The sequence below is a fragment of the Pocillopora verrucosa genome, chromosome 14 (assembly GCF_036669915.1).
Source record: "Pocillopora verrucosa isolate sample1 chromosome 14, ASM3666991v2, whole genome shotgun sequence".
NCBI lineage: Eukaryota > Metazoa > Cnidaria > Anthozoa > Scleractinia > Pocilloporidae > Pocillopora > Pocillopora verrucosa.
The window spans coordinates 9,493,780-9,513,223 of record NC_089325.1 but is presented as its reverse complement, the minus strand read 5'-3'; the positions used below and the strand labels follow the sequence as shown (position 1 = coordinate 9,513,223).

General features: G+C 36.9%; 1 protein-coding gene across 3 annotated transcripts; it reads right to left on the bottom strand.

The window, feature by feature from the left end:
• Positions 1-2,984: 2,984 nt before the first annotated feature.
• On the bottom strand, positions 2,985-19,048 carry LOC131779708 (neuronal acetylcholine receptor subunit alpha-10). Of its 3 annotated transcripts, XM_066161863.1 has the most exons (9): positions 18,926-19,048; positions 13,962-14,080; positions 8,964-9,112; positions 8,680-8,724; positions 8,154-8,263; positions 7,302-7,340; positions 6,912-7,230; positions 5,813-6,071; positions 2,985-5,520 (listed from the first exon to the last, which is right to left on the bottom strand). In XM_066161863.1, exons 2-9 carry the CDS (start codon positions 14,050-14,052, stop codon positions 4,910-4,912), a joined length of 1,623 nt encoding a protein of 540 aa, XP_066017960.1. In that variant the 5' UTR covers positions 14,053-14,080; positions 18,926-19,048; the 3' UTR covers positions 2,985-4,909. The 3 variants fall into 3 exon arrangements, with proteins under 3 accessions (XP_066017960.1, XP_066017959.1, XP_066017961.1); XM_066161862.1 differs by lacking the exon at positions 18,926-19,048 and having other exon boundaries at positions 13,962-14,141; XM_066161864.1 differs by lacking the exons at positions 7,302-7,340; positions 18,926-19,048 and having other exon boundaries at positions 13,962-14,141.
• Positions 19,049-19,444: the final 396 nt, after the last annotated feature.

Genomic DNA, 19,444 nt, shown 5'->3' with positions numbered 1-19,444 from the left:
GTTTTTTCCTCACGATACCCGAACTAAGCTATGAGGTGCACGTGGTGTGTAATCACCCGCTCTTGAGTCAATTCAAAGTTGAAAAAACGATAAGGGAAAAGACAATGAGAAATCAGAAATAATTATTGAAGACAAGTCAACTAGGAGATTTATGAACAAGAAAAAAAAAAAGAAATCGACAAGCACAACCTGCTGAGGCGGACTTTCATTTTATTTCTGTCTCTCAGATCACGTGTGGGCAGTCTTTTTATATCCTTCTCAACTCGATTTTTATGCTAAATTTATTAGACCGTCACAATCGATCGTTTCCGCTTAATTGATTGTCTGCTGCAAGAAAGTTTCAAAAGAGTTAAAGCAGCTTAAATGACTCCAATTTGATGGCTCGTTGATCGAAATCAGCAGCCCAACTATTTAAGCGCAAAAATAGAAGGCGAATAATTTTGTCACACGCGACTGTTGTTATTCGCGGGTTCCTTTTTGCTCTAAGAATATTGTATTATTTGCCCTCTCTGAATCTCTCGTGCTTCAAACTTATTTGGACTCTGTTCTCCACACTTCCAGCCATTTGGAATATATGTAGACTGTTCAGAGGTGAATGACAGGAGACTGATGGAAACACCTTTCAAATGAACTAAGATATTATTTATGTTTGTCACAAGTTTGAGGAAAAGTTTATAAGCTAGCTAAAAGGGAGTCGATTCCCAAACCTTCCCTATTTTGTGCTCCGGAAATATCCCTTATAATGACTGGGAACTTCATTGTGAGCTGAACTATAACTAATTTTATGTCAAGAGTACTGCATACTACCAAGATCAGCAATGCCCAAATGGTCGAGGAAATGGATAAAAAAGAGAGATTGTAAAAGTCTACTTCGATCTATGACCGATCTCAACTCTTCTCTTATCTTCAGATTGAAATAATTTTCTCGGCCCATCACGATCTGTTCATGTAAAATATCCGCATGCATACTTGGGCCTGACCGCAGCCGACCGCAGCCGACCGCAGCCGACCGCAGCCGACCGCAGCCGACCGCAGCCCGCCTCCGCTTACAATTCCAAGTAAGGCTCGCTTCAAATTAGAATAACCGGGAATGTTTGGACTTCATATCACTCTTTTCGATTAAGTTCGCAACAAATTGTCTTTCCTGCACTACATACTAGTTTCCATGGTCTTCTCGGCAGAAAAATGCTGCAAGGGTTGACACATGTTTAAATATGTCTTAGCGACAGAAATTATATTTGTAGTGAAGGTTACCTTCTATTTTTGCCGAAAAAACAAAACAAAACAAAGCAAAAAAATTATAATAATACAGAACCTTTGGCACCTAAGCAAAAATTGTTCCATTATCGCAGAAAAAAAAATCACTTACAAAATGCGGAAACTACACCAAATTCAGTCTCCTTAATACGTCATTGCTGATGAAGAATAAATCAGACATAACAAAATGATTATTTAGCGATTCGTTGAAAAACTTGCGAGGGAGCTGAATATTCTTGATATTAGAAGCAGCGAAAAGTGAACATTTTTGTCCTCATAAGATAATGGAAGGCAAGTGCTGATATAAGTAGATGGCGTTACTGATGCATAGATAAGAGATATATTCTTGCTCTTTTATGTTTTTCCTTCCTTTCCATCTCTTTTTTAACAACCCACCGTTGAATACATTGCTAAAGATCCTATTATAATTAGACTTAACTCACCTTGCGTGGTTTCATCACCCAGCGTTAATGAGAGATGTGCTCTAAGATTATTGCGCCCTCATTCTTGCCTTTCTTTGTTCGAAACTACGTCTGAACTAAATGATAGATTCGAAATAACAACTTGGTGTGATAAAACTTTATCCCAATTATCTACAATTCAAGAATTGATGAAAGCGTGCTTATGATTGGCTGAAACTCAATTCACTTGAGAGCTGTATAAATTGAATAAAATCTTTCTTTCTCGTCAGATAGAAACAATTTCTTAATTTCCCCGCTAGTTGTTTCATTTATAAATAGTTCTTCCTGAGAGATTTTTATCGGATCTCATTCGGATGCCACTCAGCGTTGGATATTATAGAAGCTTTTAATCGTTTATATGGCAACACTGGTTCTCTTGAAATACCGGCCTGTTAAATTCAGTGAAGCTGTGTACACAGAGACCCAGGATGTATGAGCTTTATATATCAATATTTACCGTTGGTTTGCAACCTCAACACAAAACCTTACTAATTAGCTCTCGTTTTATCGGGTTGTTAAAAAGGCCTCATAACCAAGCAAATGAATGAATATATAACACAAGTGTTTTTAATGTTTAAATGAAAGCTGGACGGTGTTAAATTTATCAAGATTTCATCGAACTCTTTTTGCAGCAGTGAAAAACCTTCCTAGTCAAGGCGACAATGAGACGTTGATCCTAATGTTCTGTTAAACGGTTAGAAAAAAAGCACCGAAAAAAAAAACCCGAAAATACAAAAAAAAATCACTGCTTACATGAGAAAGTTGACTTTTATTCCCTGTCCGTCCAGTCCTTCCAAAGCAGCCCCTGTTTCAGAAACCCAACCACCATCCCTATTCCGCCGAACGCATCCCGTTGCCCTGCCCCCGTCATGATCCCCGAGCTTCCACCGGCTTCCAACAGCGGGGGAGATAGTAATACAGTTAATGGTCAGACAAAAGTTCTTCTTTCAAGTTAACAACAAAGTCACGGTTTTCACAAATGCTGAAAACCGAGTTTTTGTTTCATCCATATTTCCGTGTTGGTCAAAGCTTCGATTAAATCATCGTCCATAGCGCTACTGCGCGAGCGAAATGTGAGCTGCAGCTGAAATGACAAGTGGACAAGCTGAGGTCTCCCCTTCGCGTTAGTCCTTGCGCGTTCGCTCTATCTCTTCACCAAAGCGGGCGCGGATACGCACACACGTGCGCGCGCACGCATACACTCTCACACACGCACGCAAAAGCACGACGGCTGTTAACATACTTCGTTGGTCATGCACTTCCTTCACGTGACATATAATTCAGCTCTAACACCTTTGTTTGTACCATGATGAAGTTGTAAAAATACTCAATGAGGATGCATTTTTACATGTCAATTCAATATATCTTTCAAAAATAATCAAGTTCTGGATAAAACTCTTTTGTTTCCCTGTGGCCAGCCTTCGTTACTATGTATTTTTGTCTTTTACATTTAAACTTTTATGAAAAACCTACAAATCTACTTATTACACTATAACAGATATGACAGCCCACTGCAATTAACAAAGCGGTCAAACGTCTGCGCATGCGCGAATGTTGTAATGATAAGGTGGCTGTCAGAACCAAATCGCCTCACACGAAGTACAAACAACCAACCCTATCTGGTAAGTCACTGTGATTTAAAAGCGCGTAACATTTTTGGTAATGTTAAACAAAATAACTGTACTTGAAAACCCTTCGTGTTTGAAGAGTTTTTCTTTTTCCCTACTTTTGGTTCCTTTTACAGATTTTCCTGAACATTTCAATTTTATTCAGCTTATTTTGCGATGGATTACGTGTTCCTTTGAAATTTTGAGCGAGAAATTGGCGTTCGACTGGCTAAAATTGATCCCTTGCGCATGCTCGACGTTTGACCACTGTGTTACAGCAGTTTCAATGGGTCTATTAGAACCTATTACCATCGGGAAAACGAGCCCGCGCTCTTCTTCAAAACTTCTTCGGACGATCCAAGTTAATAATCTCTTGGAAGATCGGAAGACAGTTCTGAGAAAACGACGGAAATCGAGCACATGGGTCGATACTATTACTCTATATAATATTTTTAAATGCGGCACAATAATACTGATCATGAACTAAACAACCTTGTTTTGATTGCATCAAGATTCTTCCTAGGCTGAATGATTTGTCATGTGACTTGCCTTGCTCTATCCTAACAACTAATCAGAATGCAGCTTGGTAATTCTATAAATTAAAGTGTAACTGATCTGGAAACCTCAAAGTGGGTTTTATCTGTTAGTGTTGTCACTTCCTGCTTGTTAATCATCATGTCACACTCCACTTCTTCTTTATAAATCCGTGAACTTTCCATTGTAATGTATGAACTTCATCAGTCCCTTATCCACCCATACAATTACCTTTTAGTGATTATGTACCTTAAAGCCTTATTGAAATATTACAGGAGTATTGTTTTCTCTCTTCTATTGAAAAAACAATGCAACATGTCGCAGAGTTCTCTTACCTTCGAACTCAAGGTTAAAATGTACTCTGTTTTTTACGAGTTCTTATCTATTAGTCAACGACCGTTCATTTTTTCTAGTTAGAGGTTTTGATGGCACAAATTTTTCACCATTCAGACCTTGTCTCTTACAAATAAAAATTTACCTTTTCGTTAGACATTGAATATAGTGTTTGCCTTATTCGTCACTTCCGAAGTTTGAATTCCAGGCAATGTTTTGTCAGGATTTTGTTTCGGGGAGGTCTTGTCAACTTTTTAACGTGCAGTCACGGTCCAATTTTCCAACAGTTAAGATCTGAACGTATTCTGCATCAGTAACACCAAACCATGACTGAGAATTTTATTGCTATGGTGCCAGAAGGCGCATTGATGAGTCAACAGTTTCAGCCGAGGTACTTTTCATGCAGATGGCCAGATGTGATCGATCAAATGAAGATTCTTGCCCAGGACTAGTTTAGCAGCCAATTTTTTTGAAAGAATTGTCTGAAACCCAAGTTTTGCCAAAATCGTTGGCTTCACGAAATCTTGAAAATTTATGGTCTTTTTCAATGTTTTCACGTCTGGACAATGGAGAACCTTCTTATTCGAGGTGATTCCTGCAAAATCGTTCCCAGCTGCATCACTATCATTTCCACAGCAAAGGTAAATCACTCAATAGTCATGGAATCGTGGTTTACAGCCTGAAAACTTTTTTCCCAACACAGTGTTGAGTTCTCTGTCACGGAATAAACAGTTCTCTGATCCGAGGAGATTGCAAGAAAATACTCATTGCTGAAACAGACCCAATCACAACCGACGCTAACAGCAAAACTCGATCTAAGATCCTGGCCGCATCCTGCCATTGCTTTTTGTAAAATTCTTCTTTGTTGAAGTCATACAAAGGAAACTTCGCCTCCGATATCTGTACCTCCGTAGTCTCGGTTTCAGAGTCCTGCGGTTTGCGTTTGACCGAGCGCTTCCTGGTGACGTGATTCGTTGAAATGTTCCCATTTTGGGCCAAAGGCACTTGGTCACGTCCCACGCGAGCCTCCTCGAAAAGGTCCATTTCATACTCGATTGATTCTCTTTCCAAATCAAAAGCGTCGTTTCTTTTCCTGTCACTAGTTGTGTTTGATTGCATTATCTTTTGCGTGCTGTCATTTAAAGCGTCACCGCTGGCCGGATGCCGGTTGTAGGTGGGCTCATATCGCACGATCTTAGCCAGCCATTCAAGCACGATCTTTTGGAACCAACTCGGCATCTTTGTGTTTCGGTGGTGAAAATTTAGAATGATGCAGGTAGCACCGAGTGCTGTACCTATCTCCATGATGGACACTGAGTAGTACATAGCTAGATAAAGGCAAATCAAACAGGTATTAACAGAAGCGTAGGCGAGATTTACTACAGAAGGGGTCCTTACCTGTATTTAGGGACATGCACGGTTGTCTATCATTATTATTATTATTATTATTATTATTATTTACAACTCTTTCTTAACAAAGCGTATCTTTGAAGGGGGGGAGAACCAAAACTAGTGTTTTACTGGCATTTAGGAACATTCCCTTTTGTTATATTATCATATGCGAGAGAATATTTTATTCCCTTGTCACTTAACATACGGCTCCTGGTCCCTTGCACTCACCTAACAGAGGGAAGTGTTCAGAGCTTGAGGGAAGCTTCTCAGAGGTCAGTTCTTGGAACACGGCCATCGATAAAAGGATAGTAATACCAAGGCCCACTCGTTCTCCAGACTCTGCTGGAAGAATAAACTCTAGGAAGATGGTGCAAGCTATGAGAGTACAGGGCAAGATAAGGCTCATTACGTAATAGTAGGTGCGTCTGCGCAGTAGCATCGTGACAGTCAAATCGGCGACGGGTAAATCGCAGCAGTCGTTTTCTTTCTGTCGAAAGAAGAATAACTTGACTTTACTATGGGTCGCCTCAGAAATCAAGTGAAACGGTTTCACACTTGATCAAGCAAAGAATTCTGTAAGAGCTTGATACCAAGATGGAGAGAAAGCTTACGGTGTTTTGTCAAGCTACTGCTGTAGCTTGACAAAATTTTTAGGCATGTACGTTTCTCGCAGTTCACAACAAATTTAGATTTAAAATGTTATTGCAATCACCGGTACCACAAACGATGAAAGTTTCTCTCCCAACCTAGATATCATAATTTTGTTCTTAAACTATATCAGTTTTCAAAGACTTGATAGAGTTACTTTTGGTGACTGTGTGGTGTTCATTGTTATCAGAGATATTTCATTAACAAGGTTGGTAGTGGGAACATTACCAACCTTTTCCCTCCAAAATCAAGTTATTGATAGGAATTTGAAAAAAAAAATGAAAATTTCTGATTTATCTCTATATGTCTTGATTGTTGCGAATGACATCACATAAATCGGGCCTGGTTGTTCAAAGCTGAGTTAAGATAACCCAGGGTAAGTGTGAAATCTAGTCACAGATCTGAAAACTTTACAAGAAAACTCAATATATTTCGTTTTTTTTAAAACTTGATTATTGGATGATCTTAAAAGAATAGAGAAAATCACTCAAAAAGTTTTTGAACAAAGGAAAGAAGAAACCCGGATTAAAAATTTAACCCTGGGTTAATGCTAATCGACCTTCGAACAACGGGGCCCAGATTCCGGTCAAATTTTTTTAAACTCCTCCTACCTTTTGAAGTATTTTATAATGTATCATAAAATTAGCAAGGAAGTTATAATTTATCAGTTTTAACGAACCTCGTGTCTATCGATGGTAATCCATTCCACCGTCCATTCCTCGTTTTCCTGGAACACGTCGGATCCTCTATCTTTTTTAGCCACAGCTTTTTCTCCTGGCGGACCTTTCCTTTTTCTCAAGTCTATTGTGTTCACATCATGTGACCAAGAGGCGAAAACCATTTTACACTGCTGCTCATCAAATGGAAAATACTTGACGTTGATGTTGCACATGCTCTTGTAGATGATGTGAGCCCGCCAAGTTTGGTTTCCATCATGGCGAACCTTGACGCTCGTTGTGAACCCGGATGTTGCTTTTAAGCTGAGTCGATCATCAGCGCTGAGAAGAGGGATAAAAATCATTTAACTGGTCAGAATTGTCGATTTAGAGAGATTACTTGCTATTTTTACCTTTTTAAGGATGGAAGCTGAAAATCAGAAGAGGAATCCCTAGGAAAGAAAAGTTTGAATTGAAAGGAGATCTGAGAAATAACTGTCAATTATCGAGTTTTACCGGTACTTGTTGCAACACTGCAAGCCATGTGTAGATATGATATATTTCAATATTCAAACACATAACAAGATGGTTCATGAGAGCTAATCCAAAGGCTTCCGTAGAATTAAGTTTTTTTTCAAAGCAAAGCCATAGTAATTTCAGAGATGTCTCTTCACACTATGTTTACACACAGGTTGTCCCAGGCTAGTGGTTATGAATGTGTTTGTAGTTTCTTAAGACGAAACTCTGAATGGCAGGTGACCCAATGAAATCCAGAATGACCGGTGGACTGATAGAAAGAGATACAGATAGTTAAGATGAAAAAGAAAGAAAGACGGAAAGACATTAATGCGTGCTGCAAACCGACAAACAGATAGATAAAGGATGACTGACATCAACACAGACTGGTCGAAGGTAAATCAAAAAACAGCTCAGGCTACCGAAAGACCGATACATTAGACGGAAAAGTATAAATTTAAGACACCATACACACAGACGGACCGAAATTGACGCCAGACAGACGAGTTCAAATACAAGGCAAATTGGCCACCTCATGTTAAAAGCTGTAAAGCTAACGTTCCGAGCGTTAACCCTTCTCTCGGCGAAAGAAACCCTTTACGGTGGCCACTTCCAGTTTTCAACCGAGTTGGTAAAACCAAATTACCTCGCTGTACCCTCTCACCGACGCAGCACCACAGTTTACCCCCATAATTCATCGAGGCACAAATACAGTAACTCATTCAAGACGTCATCAAAGCGAGGCTTACTTGTTGTACAAAACGATGTCAGGCACCCAAAGCATTTCGGGAGGAATGTTCATCACCTTGTTTCCTCCGTAATCCTGTGGTCTCCACGTCATATAAGGATTGTTCCAGTCCTGCGAAGAAAAGCTTATCGTTATTCTTAAAAAAAAAATGACTTGAACATGGCGTTACCGAATAGCGGGGCATCCCCGCACTACATTAGTTAGACAATTCAGCGATGAATGGTTAGTCGATAACTTATCAAGAACAATCGTCCAAAGCTGTCACTCGATAAAAAAATCAACAGTAAACGACAACAGAAGCACCAGCAAGTCTGATCGTTTAATTACAGTTTATTTGAACAGGTTTTGCCTCAATGAGTCATATTTACAAATAATTTTTTTAATTTTCTTGTTGTACAAAATTACATAATCACAATACTACAAAACTGCAAGAGTACGTTACTAGAGCACAACAAACTTACTATAATATTCATAATTATTACTTCTTCATGCTGGGCAAATATCAAGCAAGGAAAGGACAGACTTACCAGGCGAATCCAAAAGTGAGTCTTAATTATCTGTTCTTTTTCGTCCTGCATAATTCAAGATATTCATCAAATTAGCGCCGGGTTAAGCATCGTGACCATCCTTGTGTCTAAATAAGTTACCATAGCAACATAATTTCATTTCGGAAACACTTTGAATTGTAAACTGAGATTCGCTGACCAGCATAACACATGGCTCGGATTTGAGCTCAGCCTAATTTTTCGCATTCGCATCCGAAGGAGTAATTTTTTTCAAGCTTCTTTTTAAATTTGTACATTTTTCTTACCACTTTAGCTACGCCAACTAACTCAGCACTGAAATCGATGACAATTGGTTTGGAGAGATCCTTTACAGGACGGATAAGTCTGCGGGTCCTGTAGTTCTGAAGCAGATGATCTAACAATCTTTGTTCTTGAGTAAGGTTACCATGGTGTTCTACCAAAAAAAAATAAAAAAGATAATTCATGCATTGTTTTTTTTCAACATACGTGAAATGTCTTTAATATGTGAAATTTTGGGACAATTTTCAATTGAAAATAAAGTAATCTGGGATTGCTTTGATTTTTCTTTACTCTTTTCTGTGATTGGTTTAGAGAACCATCGCTCCACTTTCTTGACCAATCAGCTGCAAAACACAATTTAATCACAAAACGACTTGGTGGCCAGCGTTTTCCCGCGCTTTGGGCAGTTTGGTTGTTTTTACTTAGAGTTCTCATTGGCTTTTAAAGGTATTTTCCTTTCATCTAATTGGTTTTCGTCAATGATTACTTTGGTTTTGGTTTTACGACACCCAATCGAAAAGAGCTTTAAGCTTTAATACACCTACAGCGCATGTTGCACACGTTAGACTTAGTGGTCAAACCTTCGATTGAGAACGAGGACATTTCCTCATTTTCACAGATGTTTTGACAGTAGCTTGGTCTAAATTACTCGAAAAACCCGTCGAAAAGCTAAGACAAATGTTACTAAGAGCACTTCTTGCGTTAGATAATCTACCTCTCTTGAACCAAAGGCGTTTGTTCCAACATGTGCAAGGGACGATCTTTGTTCGCCTTTCATGTGCCTTTCAAAAACCGTGCAAAATGTTTACAATTTATTAGTGATTGTACAAATTGGCGAGTTGAAGCCTAGTTTTAAAATAGGCCAAAGTGTTCTATGTATATGTCGTTCACGGCGACTTGCCGAACAGATTTTAGTCTTACATATACAAAACACCATGTGTCAAGTGTTTGTCGCGTGTGACAAAAATTGCCAAAAAATATTCTCTAGAAATGAAAGTTCCTAAAGCAACATCGAGTGGAATGAAACGGAGGAGACACCTAAATTTTCACTTGTAAAAGAAGGAATAAATTGTGTTGCTGTTTCGTGAAGCTTTTCGCCAAAACAATGAATCTCCAATCCGCTCCCTTTACATCGCGTCTTACCCCAAATTGTGGTTTTAATTAAAGTTTAAAACCACAGATGAGGCTCGCTTTTCAGTTTTCAATCAATCGTTACCATTGTATCTTCCAATATCTCACTCAATCGCAAAACATTCTCCATAGAACTGAGCAAAAGAAGGGCTCTTCATTTATTTTTATAAAATATTCAGAGGGTAAAAGTAATTAGAGGTTAGTGGTTAAAAAAAAAAATTGTCAAAATAAGGGTTAATGAAAGCTCAAAAATAGTATTTTTAAGTTAAAAATGGCAGAGCTAATCTGGGGTAAATACATTGGGCTTTGGAAAGGAGGGTAAATTTTAAAGCAATAACCTTTGACCTGACAAAGACACAAATAACAGATTCTAGATCAGAAAAAATAGACACCGTAAATCTGAGATTGGAAATAAACTAAGTTTTAAATTCTTTTATACATACTAAATTATCGTAACTTTTATTTTAGGACTCAAAGTATGAAAAAATAAAAGTTAATGCAACTCCACAAAACTCGTAAAATAAAGTAATTTTTATTAACCATCCTTTTTGAATGATTCGATTAAATATCAGCCGATAATGATCTTTAAGTAATCAAAAATCGCTGGCGGCATATTTATGAAGAGAAAAGCAGAAATACGGATATTAATTCTACGCATGAACCTATCTCAATAATCGAGAAAGTGGTACCTCTTTCTTTAAGGATCTTTGATTTAAAGACGTATTATAAAATAAGCACTTTTGCATTGCCACCCATATGCCGTCTTCGCCAAACCTTTGACTGTTACGCCAAAAAGTAAAATGCAGTGAACGTTTCTCTTTTTAGACTGACGATCAAACAAAACCATTAATATTACAATGGAGACCCCTGATAAAAGCCTGATGTGTTATTATGTTAAACATAAAACACTATCTCCCCTTTAAACATATGATTTGAAAATGCATTTTCATCTCGTTGTTTAATTAGTTACCTCAACAATTCTTAAAACTAGTGATTTTTTAGGTCAGTTCTTATAAAGAGATATTAAAAGTCCTTAATAGAACATAGGATACAATGAAATTTTTGGAGATAACCTGCTAATCAAACTCAGCACTAGTTGAAAGTTGTCTTCATCACACGACGCAATGCGTGATCTGCTATAACTGAAATTCAATTTAGCCAGCAGGTATTCCAGCACATTTCAGATTGTCTGACGTAAAGTTTACAGAAAGACTAAACAATCTAATAGCTTGCTTCCGACATTAACCTTGGTATCGCATGACGCTTAATGCGGACGCCATGTTGACGGTGATTTCAAAGATTTCGTGTAAATTTGATAAGATATCTGGGTTATGGTCTCAACGGGAGATGAATTAAGATGTCACTTTGCCGTGAAGGAAATGAACAATAAAACACGGAAAAATGACAAAGCAAAATAAACAAACCATAAATGACATGTTTAAAAAAAAAAAAACAAAAAAAACACAAGTAAACTTTGTTGAACCTGGATTTTGGCCCTGGGAAATCTTATAAGAATTTTTAGATGAATTTCAAATGTTGTTATCCTGAGTTTATAGCAGTGTTGAAATTTCCTTACAAAATACATGATGTTTTATTTGCCTAAAGACGTTTTGGTGGATTGGTGGATCATAAACACATCGTTTTGCATTTTCTTGCTCGTTAGCTTTTTAACGTTAGTTGACAGCTTTGCAAGTCAATTGGCGGCCGGCTTTTACATCAAACAAGTTAAAGAAAACCCCGGCTATAAAAAAGCTAATATTATCTCTATTAATGCAAAATACGCAGGTTTCTCATTTATGGCTTGTTATCCCGCTTTCATGACAGCATATTACTTAACACCGATGTCGTTCTTGCCTTCTTGTTAAATTTAACTTTCATGATTAGGAAATTTCCTCGAAATTTCGGCAGACACTCATGTCAATATAATCATTTTAAGGTTAGTTCAAGAAACTTAGCTTTCGGGATTGAAAAAAAATTTCCAATTGGTAAAACAAACTTGCGCCTGGTGAACATCGAAAGTGTCAATACGTAACTAGGGTCACAAGGATGATTATGAAACGAAATTAGCACCAGCTTGTATCTAAGGCCATCAATTATGAAAACTACGTTTCCACCTGAAAACAGCTTCATAGTAGGTTGCATTTGAGCGTTTGTAATTAGCATGTGGATAAAGAATTCAGCAAAAAGCACTTATGGTTCTTCTATCTATAAAAAAATCAAACGCTCAGTTGGTAACACGTCATACGTTCTTTAGCTTTTTATTGGGGTATCAAGGCTGTGAAAGGCTTTTCAAGCTCCGTTGTAGATGAACGCACAGTTTTAAGTGAAAAATTTTACTGCAATGAACAATTCCGTTTTAATTTACGAAATTCGTTCGGTGAGAGAACAATGTTTGAAATTCATCGTTAAAAGTCGTTATAGCTTTCTTCAAAATATACAACACAAAACGAGAGCTCTCTCGAATTCTCTCTTTATTATTCATTATCTTGCCTATAATTAATCAAATTTATTTAAATTCCAAAGCCTGTCATTTAGAATTATAAAGTTTATTTCGAAATAAGACTTAACAATACATAGCATACTGGCACATTTTTGGATCTAACCGGCGAACAGTTGGCTTTTCAAAAAATGCACATATGTATTTCGAAATCTATTTACGAATTTTCGAATGCATTTCAACACAAAATTTACTTGAAGTTTTATATTCATAAAAATTACCACCCAAGAGTCCTAGACGGAAAATCAGGATTAAAGACTCTAAGGAGAGCCAACCAAAGAAGACACGTTATTAAATTAATTGTTTCTTTCTGCCACTCGTGCAAATTGGTTATATTCCTAAACCACCAAGGGAGAAGTCCGATATGGAATTTGTTTCATTTGCAAAATGAAAGTGATATCTACTCTCTTGAAGATTTCTACATGAAAACATTAACACACATAAAATGCACGTGTAACTAACGCGTACACAGATGATTTAAGAAGCAAGAACATGCTTTGATTTGAGAGGAACACAATGTTGAACATGGCATATGCCAATTTAAAATTTTGAATAATAATGAAAAAGAAAAGAACTTGCGAGGATGGTGCGATTTTCAGTGAAATTAACTCTCGAAACAAAGGAATGAAAGAATTGATTTTTCACTAACACCACTGGACGTTTTTTTATTGTAATCACAATCTTTCTTTTCTTTAACATTTCGAATCTCTTAAAACGCAAAACGGAAAATGTTTTGATTCCATACTGTGGCTATTTATAAATTTCGACTTGCTGGGAAAAAAGCTGATGAATAACATTCAGCCCTGGACGTTCCAATCTTAGCAACTTTGAACACGTTTTCGCATCATTAAAAATTGAAGAAAAACCTTCACTCGATGTTTATTTCTGTCTCGTAGTGTATATGTTTTAAAAATCAAAAACCTCCGAATACCAGGGGGTCATCATATCAGTAATATTAAAATGAAAAGGTTAAATTCTTCCTTCAGGCGACGCTCAAACATTTCATTGCGAAATTCAATTATTTTTCGGCACAAGAACAGAAATTGTTAATAGAATAAAAATGGCCTAATGAAGTTCTTTGAAAGCCGCCGTAACAGTGAATAACTACATTGAGAAATACCGAGACAATTCGAGCAAATTTCACCATGGCACACAAGACGCGGCCTTTCTAATGTGGAATAAAATTCAAACTGTAATTCCTCTTACCGTATTTAATAGACGCAGATCATTTTAATACATCCGAATTTTCAGCAAACACGATGAAATCTACTCAAATATGTCAAAATAGCTTTCTACGATTTCCATTCTTTGAAGCAAACATTTGAACCGACTTTTGCGGGAGCGAAATTTTCAAGTAAACTAGAAAGTTTCATACCTTGCGCAGATTCATCCATCTCAGCGAAGGCAAGGATTGAGCACAACGCACAGGTGCTCAAAACACAGAACGTAAATATGAGCGGCGACATCTTTGGAAAGTAACTCAATGTCGAGAAACTGTAAGAAAAAAGAAGGCAAGCTTAGAAAACTTCTTAGCGCTCTCTTGAAGTCAAGGTAGAACCTGTACTCAACCCGCGAATAAACCATGTGACGCCTTATCGGTCATGAGTTAATTTCTGATATATTTCTCTGACGTCAGTCGTCTAAGGAAAGATTAAATGAATATGGAATCATGTTCTGAGGTCTTCCATGAATTATCCAGCATAACAATGAGTTTATAGCGCTTATTATCCAGTGTATTTGAAAACCATAAACATTGACACGATCTGGTGATCGTAAAATCATTGTCCCTAGTAAACAACGTTCAGAACAGATTGCTAACTTAACATTTAATACTTGGCGTTTTCCTTTCGGATTTGTTTGATGTAGTATCTAGCGTGTGTAGTTACCGCCTCTTAGAAGGTAGCAAGAGATGTTTCCTGCCGTAAAAAAATGGTAAAATATTCTCGAGCTGAAGTACTTTGTTTCATTTTGTTCCCGTTGGTTTTAGAATTAAAGACGTCAGCTTTGAAATAGGTAGTTATTCTTTCACAACTAAGTTACCCTTTTCACATATCATTTTACGCGATCCAGCCGAAAAACAAAAGGCTTGAAATTCAAATATTAAATATAGTTTACTTGTTGAAAAGGCCCAAAGGGTGAGTGCACTAGATAGCCTTTGTTTCAACAATAACATGATTAATTTGGATTTTAAAGATAAATATATTCTTATTTTGCTTGTGAATAAATCTTTCGTGGTGGTCATGTTTGAGAAACCTTTCTTGCATACGAAGTGAAATAAGTGAACATGCATAGTAAGTGTTTTAGTTTTCGAAAATTGCTTGACTATTGACCTGTAAGTTTATCAAACGTGAGGCATATCATGAAAATAGATTTTGCCTCTCGGCAACTGAGGAATTGTTCTCGATAAACTCTCTGTTTTGATACACCGGTGGAGATCTTTTTGAAACAAAACAGCAACGACTCAAAAGGCAATATTTCACTATTATTAAATAGTCCTTTTGTTTAAGTGTTCTAAAATATCTCTCTTTTCCTAAAAGGCGAATGTAATGAAGGTTATTAAGTTTAAACGATATGTTCTTTGTTTTAGACATGAAGTTATAGCACAAATATGTCATTCGCGATACCCAATAGGGTCTGAAAATAGATGAGCGATGTCCTTGCTAATTACCAGTATTTCTGAAATTCTCAAAGCAGTGGGAGCAACAAATAACTGTCTACGTTTTTTCGTTTTAGCGGTAAATCACTGAGATGGGTATTCCTAATTTACTTAGAAATTTTTCTTCCTCGACTTGATCACTTGTTTTTTGGCGAAAAAAAATCCAGATAAGGTCTTAGTCCAGGATAGAATCATATGAAAGTGGCAAATATAGATTTTCCAAGCGAAAACGCTCGATCCTTGTATAAGTTTTGTAACATAGAAAGGTTGCTTGAGGTTAATTCGAAGACTGCTATATGAAGATGATAATTGAGTCCCCTACAAGCGAATCGCCATAATGTTTTACATTCCTTAGAGAGTTGAATGTATCCTTCAGCACAACCTGGTAAAGAGCAGCGTAGAGATAAAACATTTGCTTTGTTCCTCGCTCTTTAATTTCTGGTACGATTGAACGATAAATGCAGTTGAAATTTAAACAACATTTCGTGTATCAGTCACACGAAAGCCCTCAACTAAACGTGTATATGACAAATAAAGTGTACAATATTTTATCTTTTGATTTCACGTTGTAACACTTCAACGTCGTATAGCAGGAACTCAAGGATTGGTTTTAAACAACGAAATAAGGAGGACGTTACAGTGAGGCTCCCTCGCGCTCATTTTGTTGCTCCATCTCCGCACGTTTACCAATTAATTTTTCTCTTACAAAGATTGGTGGGCTTACCATGGATTTATGTATGTCTAACGTAAGAACTTATCGACTCCTATATACAAGAATAACATTTTAACTGGAGACCGTCGTCACATTAATTCAACCCCAAATTAATTAAGATAAGCGAATAAATACAGATATTACTTTCTATGTTTAGCTTCGTGGGTATAATTCAGAGTTCTCCCCTCGACGTTTTAATTTTTGTAAGTTATTTCTATATTTAGATGCTTTTTTATTACTGAAGCATCAAAAAATTCTCAATCACTCCACGGTTCCTTTTTATATCTACTCGGCCCCAGGAAATTCCGGCAATAAATGAAAATATTTTGTCAATAGCCATTAACTAAAACGATTTAAAAAAGCCTTCATTCAGACATGTCCCAGTTCTTTGGTGTCACCAATCATGGGGAGCTGTCCCTTTCTTACTGTAAGCTATGTACTGGTAAACGTCCAATGATCAAAAGCTTTGAAAAATCACTTGAGATCCTTAGAGGGTTTGATGCTTTCCTTTTACGGAGTAAGATGAGTTTGCAAACACTGGTGTAACAAATTTTCCAAAAAAAAAAAGAAAAAAAAAACCAAACAGTTACACTCCTGTCACATGATCTGTTATGGGGCAATATAACAACAAGGTGAATCCGTGCGATCTTAAGTGACTATCGGCTGAAGAAGCGAGCACCACTGTACAGCTGTGATGCATCCTGGGTCTTTAAAGCATGCACTGGGGCCGTCGATTGGCGAAGTAAGCTGAGATATTCTGGCCATGGTTTGTTCGATTAAGCCATCCCTAGGTTTGTTTAATTTTGATTGAGATTTAACGCTTTGCAGACAGATTCATCTTTTAATTTTTGTTTCCTTCCGTCTTAATTTTACGCTAGCGAAAAACTTCAAAACTTTGCCGAATCACCTCAGATCAAAAAGCCTATGATAAAACAAATTTTAGCTTAGTTCCCAGTGCCTTGCAGTGCTCTCTTCTATCGGTTGTTTTATCATTTGATCGGCTGGTTAAATTGGATTAAAGAAAAGGTATTACACCATTAAACAGAGAAGATATTTTTTGCCCGAATGTAGGGAAAAGTCTGGTGCAAGTTTGAGGTCAACGCACGATTTTTTCCCAGAGCCCTCGTCAAGCTTGTCAACATCATACGTGCGAAATCAGTAATTCTTGCAGCTTTTATCACGCCATTCTTCCCAAACCTTCCCAGAGCTACCTGAACATTTTTTATCTTTTTTTTTTAACCATTGAGTATTTCATTATTTTTTAATGAAAACTTCTCATCGTCAAAAAAATCAATAAACCAATAATTTTAAAAAAAAATTCGTTTGCACCTGTGCCTTTTTTCCCCCACAAACAATATTTTACCTCCGAGTAAACTAAACTAGGGAAAAAAACTTGCGTTTGTGTAATGTGAATGCCTTTTTTTAACGTGTTATTCCGCATAGCCTAAAGACTACAATATAGCATATATTTATATTTCTCTTTCATCAGTGCAGAATTACGTTACCAAAATATCTATGATCATGTTTTTTTCGTGAGCATTTTTTTTCGATAACGGTTTGTTATTTTACTTTGCATGCATTGTTGTCAAATCATCCATCTATCTGCCATTGCCTAATCATGATATTGCGTTTGATATATTTTGCTCAGCTTTCAGTCCTATAATTGCAAATTCCTGTAGCAGACTTTGCGTGTTTCTGGTCAGGCAAACCTCACGCAAACCCTAACATGATCTCCAACTGATTATTCTATCTAGTCTAATCCAACGTACTAAATACAACAATAATTGCTTGATTTTGTTTGATTTCCAGAAAATATACTGCAAAAGCAAAGAAGATTTAAATGGAAGTACATACTCCTTCTTTTGTTGCGAGCATAAAATGCAAATTTCTTAGCCTGGATTGCCCCTGCACCCAGCCCACATTTAATGTTATGGCTAGTTCAATAATTAAAAAAAAAAACCTCCCGTGAAAATCTTATACCTTGGATGAAGAAATCCATTGATTTCCTGCAATTTTAAGTACTTTCTTAATTAAAAAAATATAAATGCTTTCAGTTTTCACCATTTTCGATCCACTTGTAGTTTGACAACCCTGACATTTAGAATGATTGAACGGCGCACAGCAATGAATGTTGATTAAGAAAGAAAATGTACCGCTGCTAAAAATAACGTGCATTTTAATACGCGTTATCGCTCTTTAATTGCTCTGAGAGCAGCTGCAGTTCATGATTTCTCGTCTCTGTTTGTTAAGATAACATGATGTTTATATAAGTTTCTGAAATGAACCCTGAATGTCCGCAACTTGTTTCAACAGAAATCTCCAGGTATGAAACATTTATAGCAGAATAACCACTAATGCTTATTGAGGCGTTTTTTACATGTTAACGGGTCACCCACAAGTGTTTTTAACTACGATAATAGACAAAGTTTAATGTGCTCTAAAGCGCTGTTTACAAAACTTTGTTAATCTCAGTCATTAGACTTCATTTAAATTTGCATATTTTGGAAGAAAAGGAACTTCAAGAACAAACACTTCTTTGTGTAAACACGGAATTCTTGTTTTGCTTCTCCGATAGATTTTTTCGCCTTTTCTTTTTTTGAAGTGTGTACTGAATGACGAGACGTTGTGTATTACGGACTGGTGAAACGTAGGGTTTAAAATTATTGGCACATTTAAACAAAATGAACAAACTCTTGGAGATTTGATTTTGTGATTTAGAAATGTGAAATAAGTGAAATTGAATTTAGTGTTTTCTTTCCTTAATTTGGAGTATGAGCAGCGAAATTGAGAGCTAAGTTACAACCGCAGTGACGAAGCGTTGTTAAACTCCAAAATGCATTTCTTGTCCTGGAAATAATCTCAATGTTTTCTCGCGTAAGCTACAGCTATTTCCAAAGAGATTATCATGAACTACTTTAAAAAAAACCGGCAAAAAATATACAACTTAAAATAAAAAAAGTCGTCTATTCACCTTTTCCGGGTTTTCTGTATCGAACATAAAACTCCTTGGATTCAGACTGCTTTAACAGTCTCCACGTTTCATTCCCCTAACAGAAAGGCAACAAATGGATTTTTATCCGAGCTTGACTTCCTCTGCTTTGTCGATTGCCTGCCACTTAGCCAGCAACTCTGTGCTTACGTTTTATTCAAACGCGCTGCTAGTGCGCATGGCAATTGTGGCAATGTGGGCGCTTGGTTTTGACGTTAATTGCCGACGCATTATTACGCAATGTACGTGAGTATATTTTAAAATGAGCAATTTGATTTCCTTTGTACGCACGAAAGGCACATTTTTGTGCGTGGAAAGAATTTTCTTGCTCCATTAACACTGCTTTCGCTATATGACAGCTAGAAGTGCAAAGTATAGCATGATCTCGTCAGGTGAATCTATTATTTCTTTCAAGACAGACGGAGGATGTTTTGGCCAAAACTTTAAAAAAAAGCAAAACAAAACAAACTCAGCAGCGTTCTTAACCGTTTTTTTTTAGGG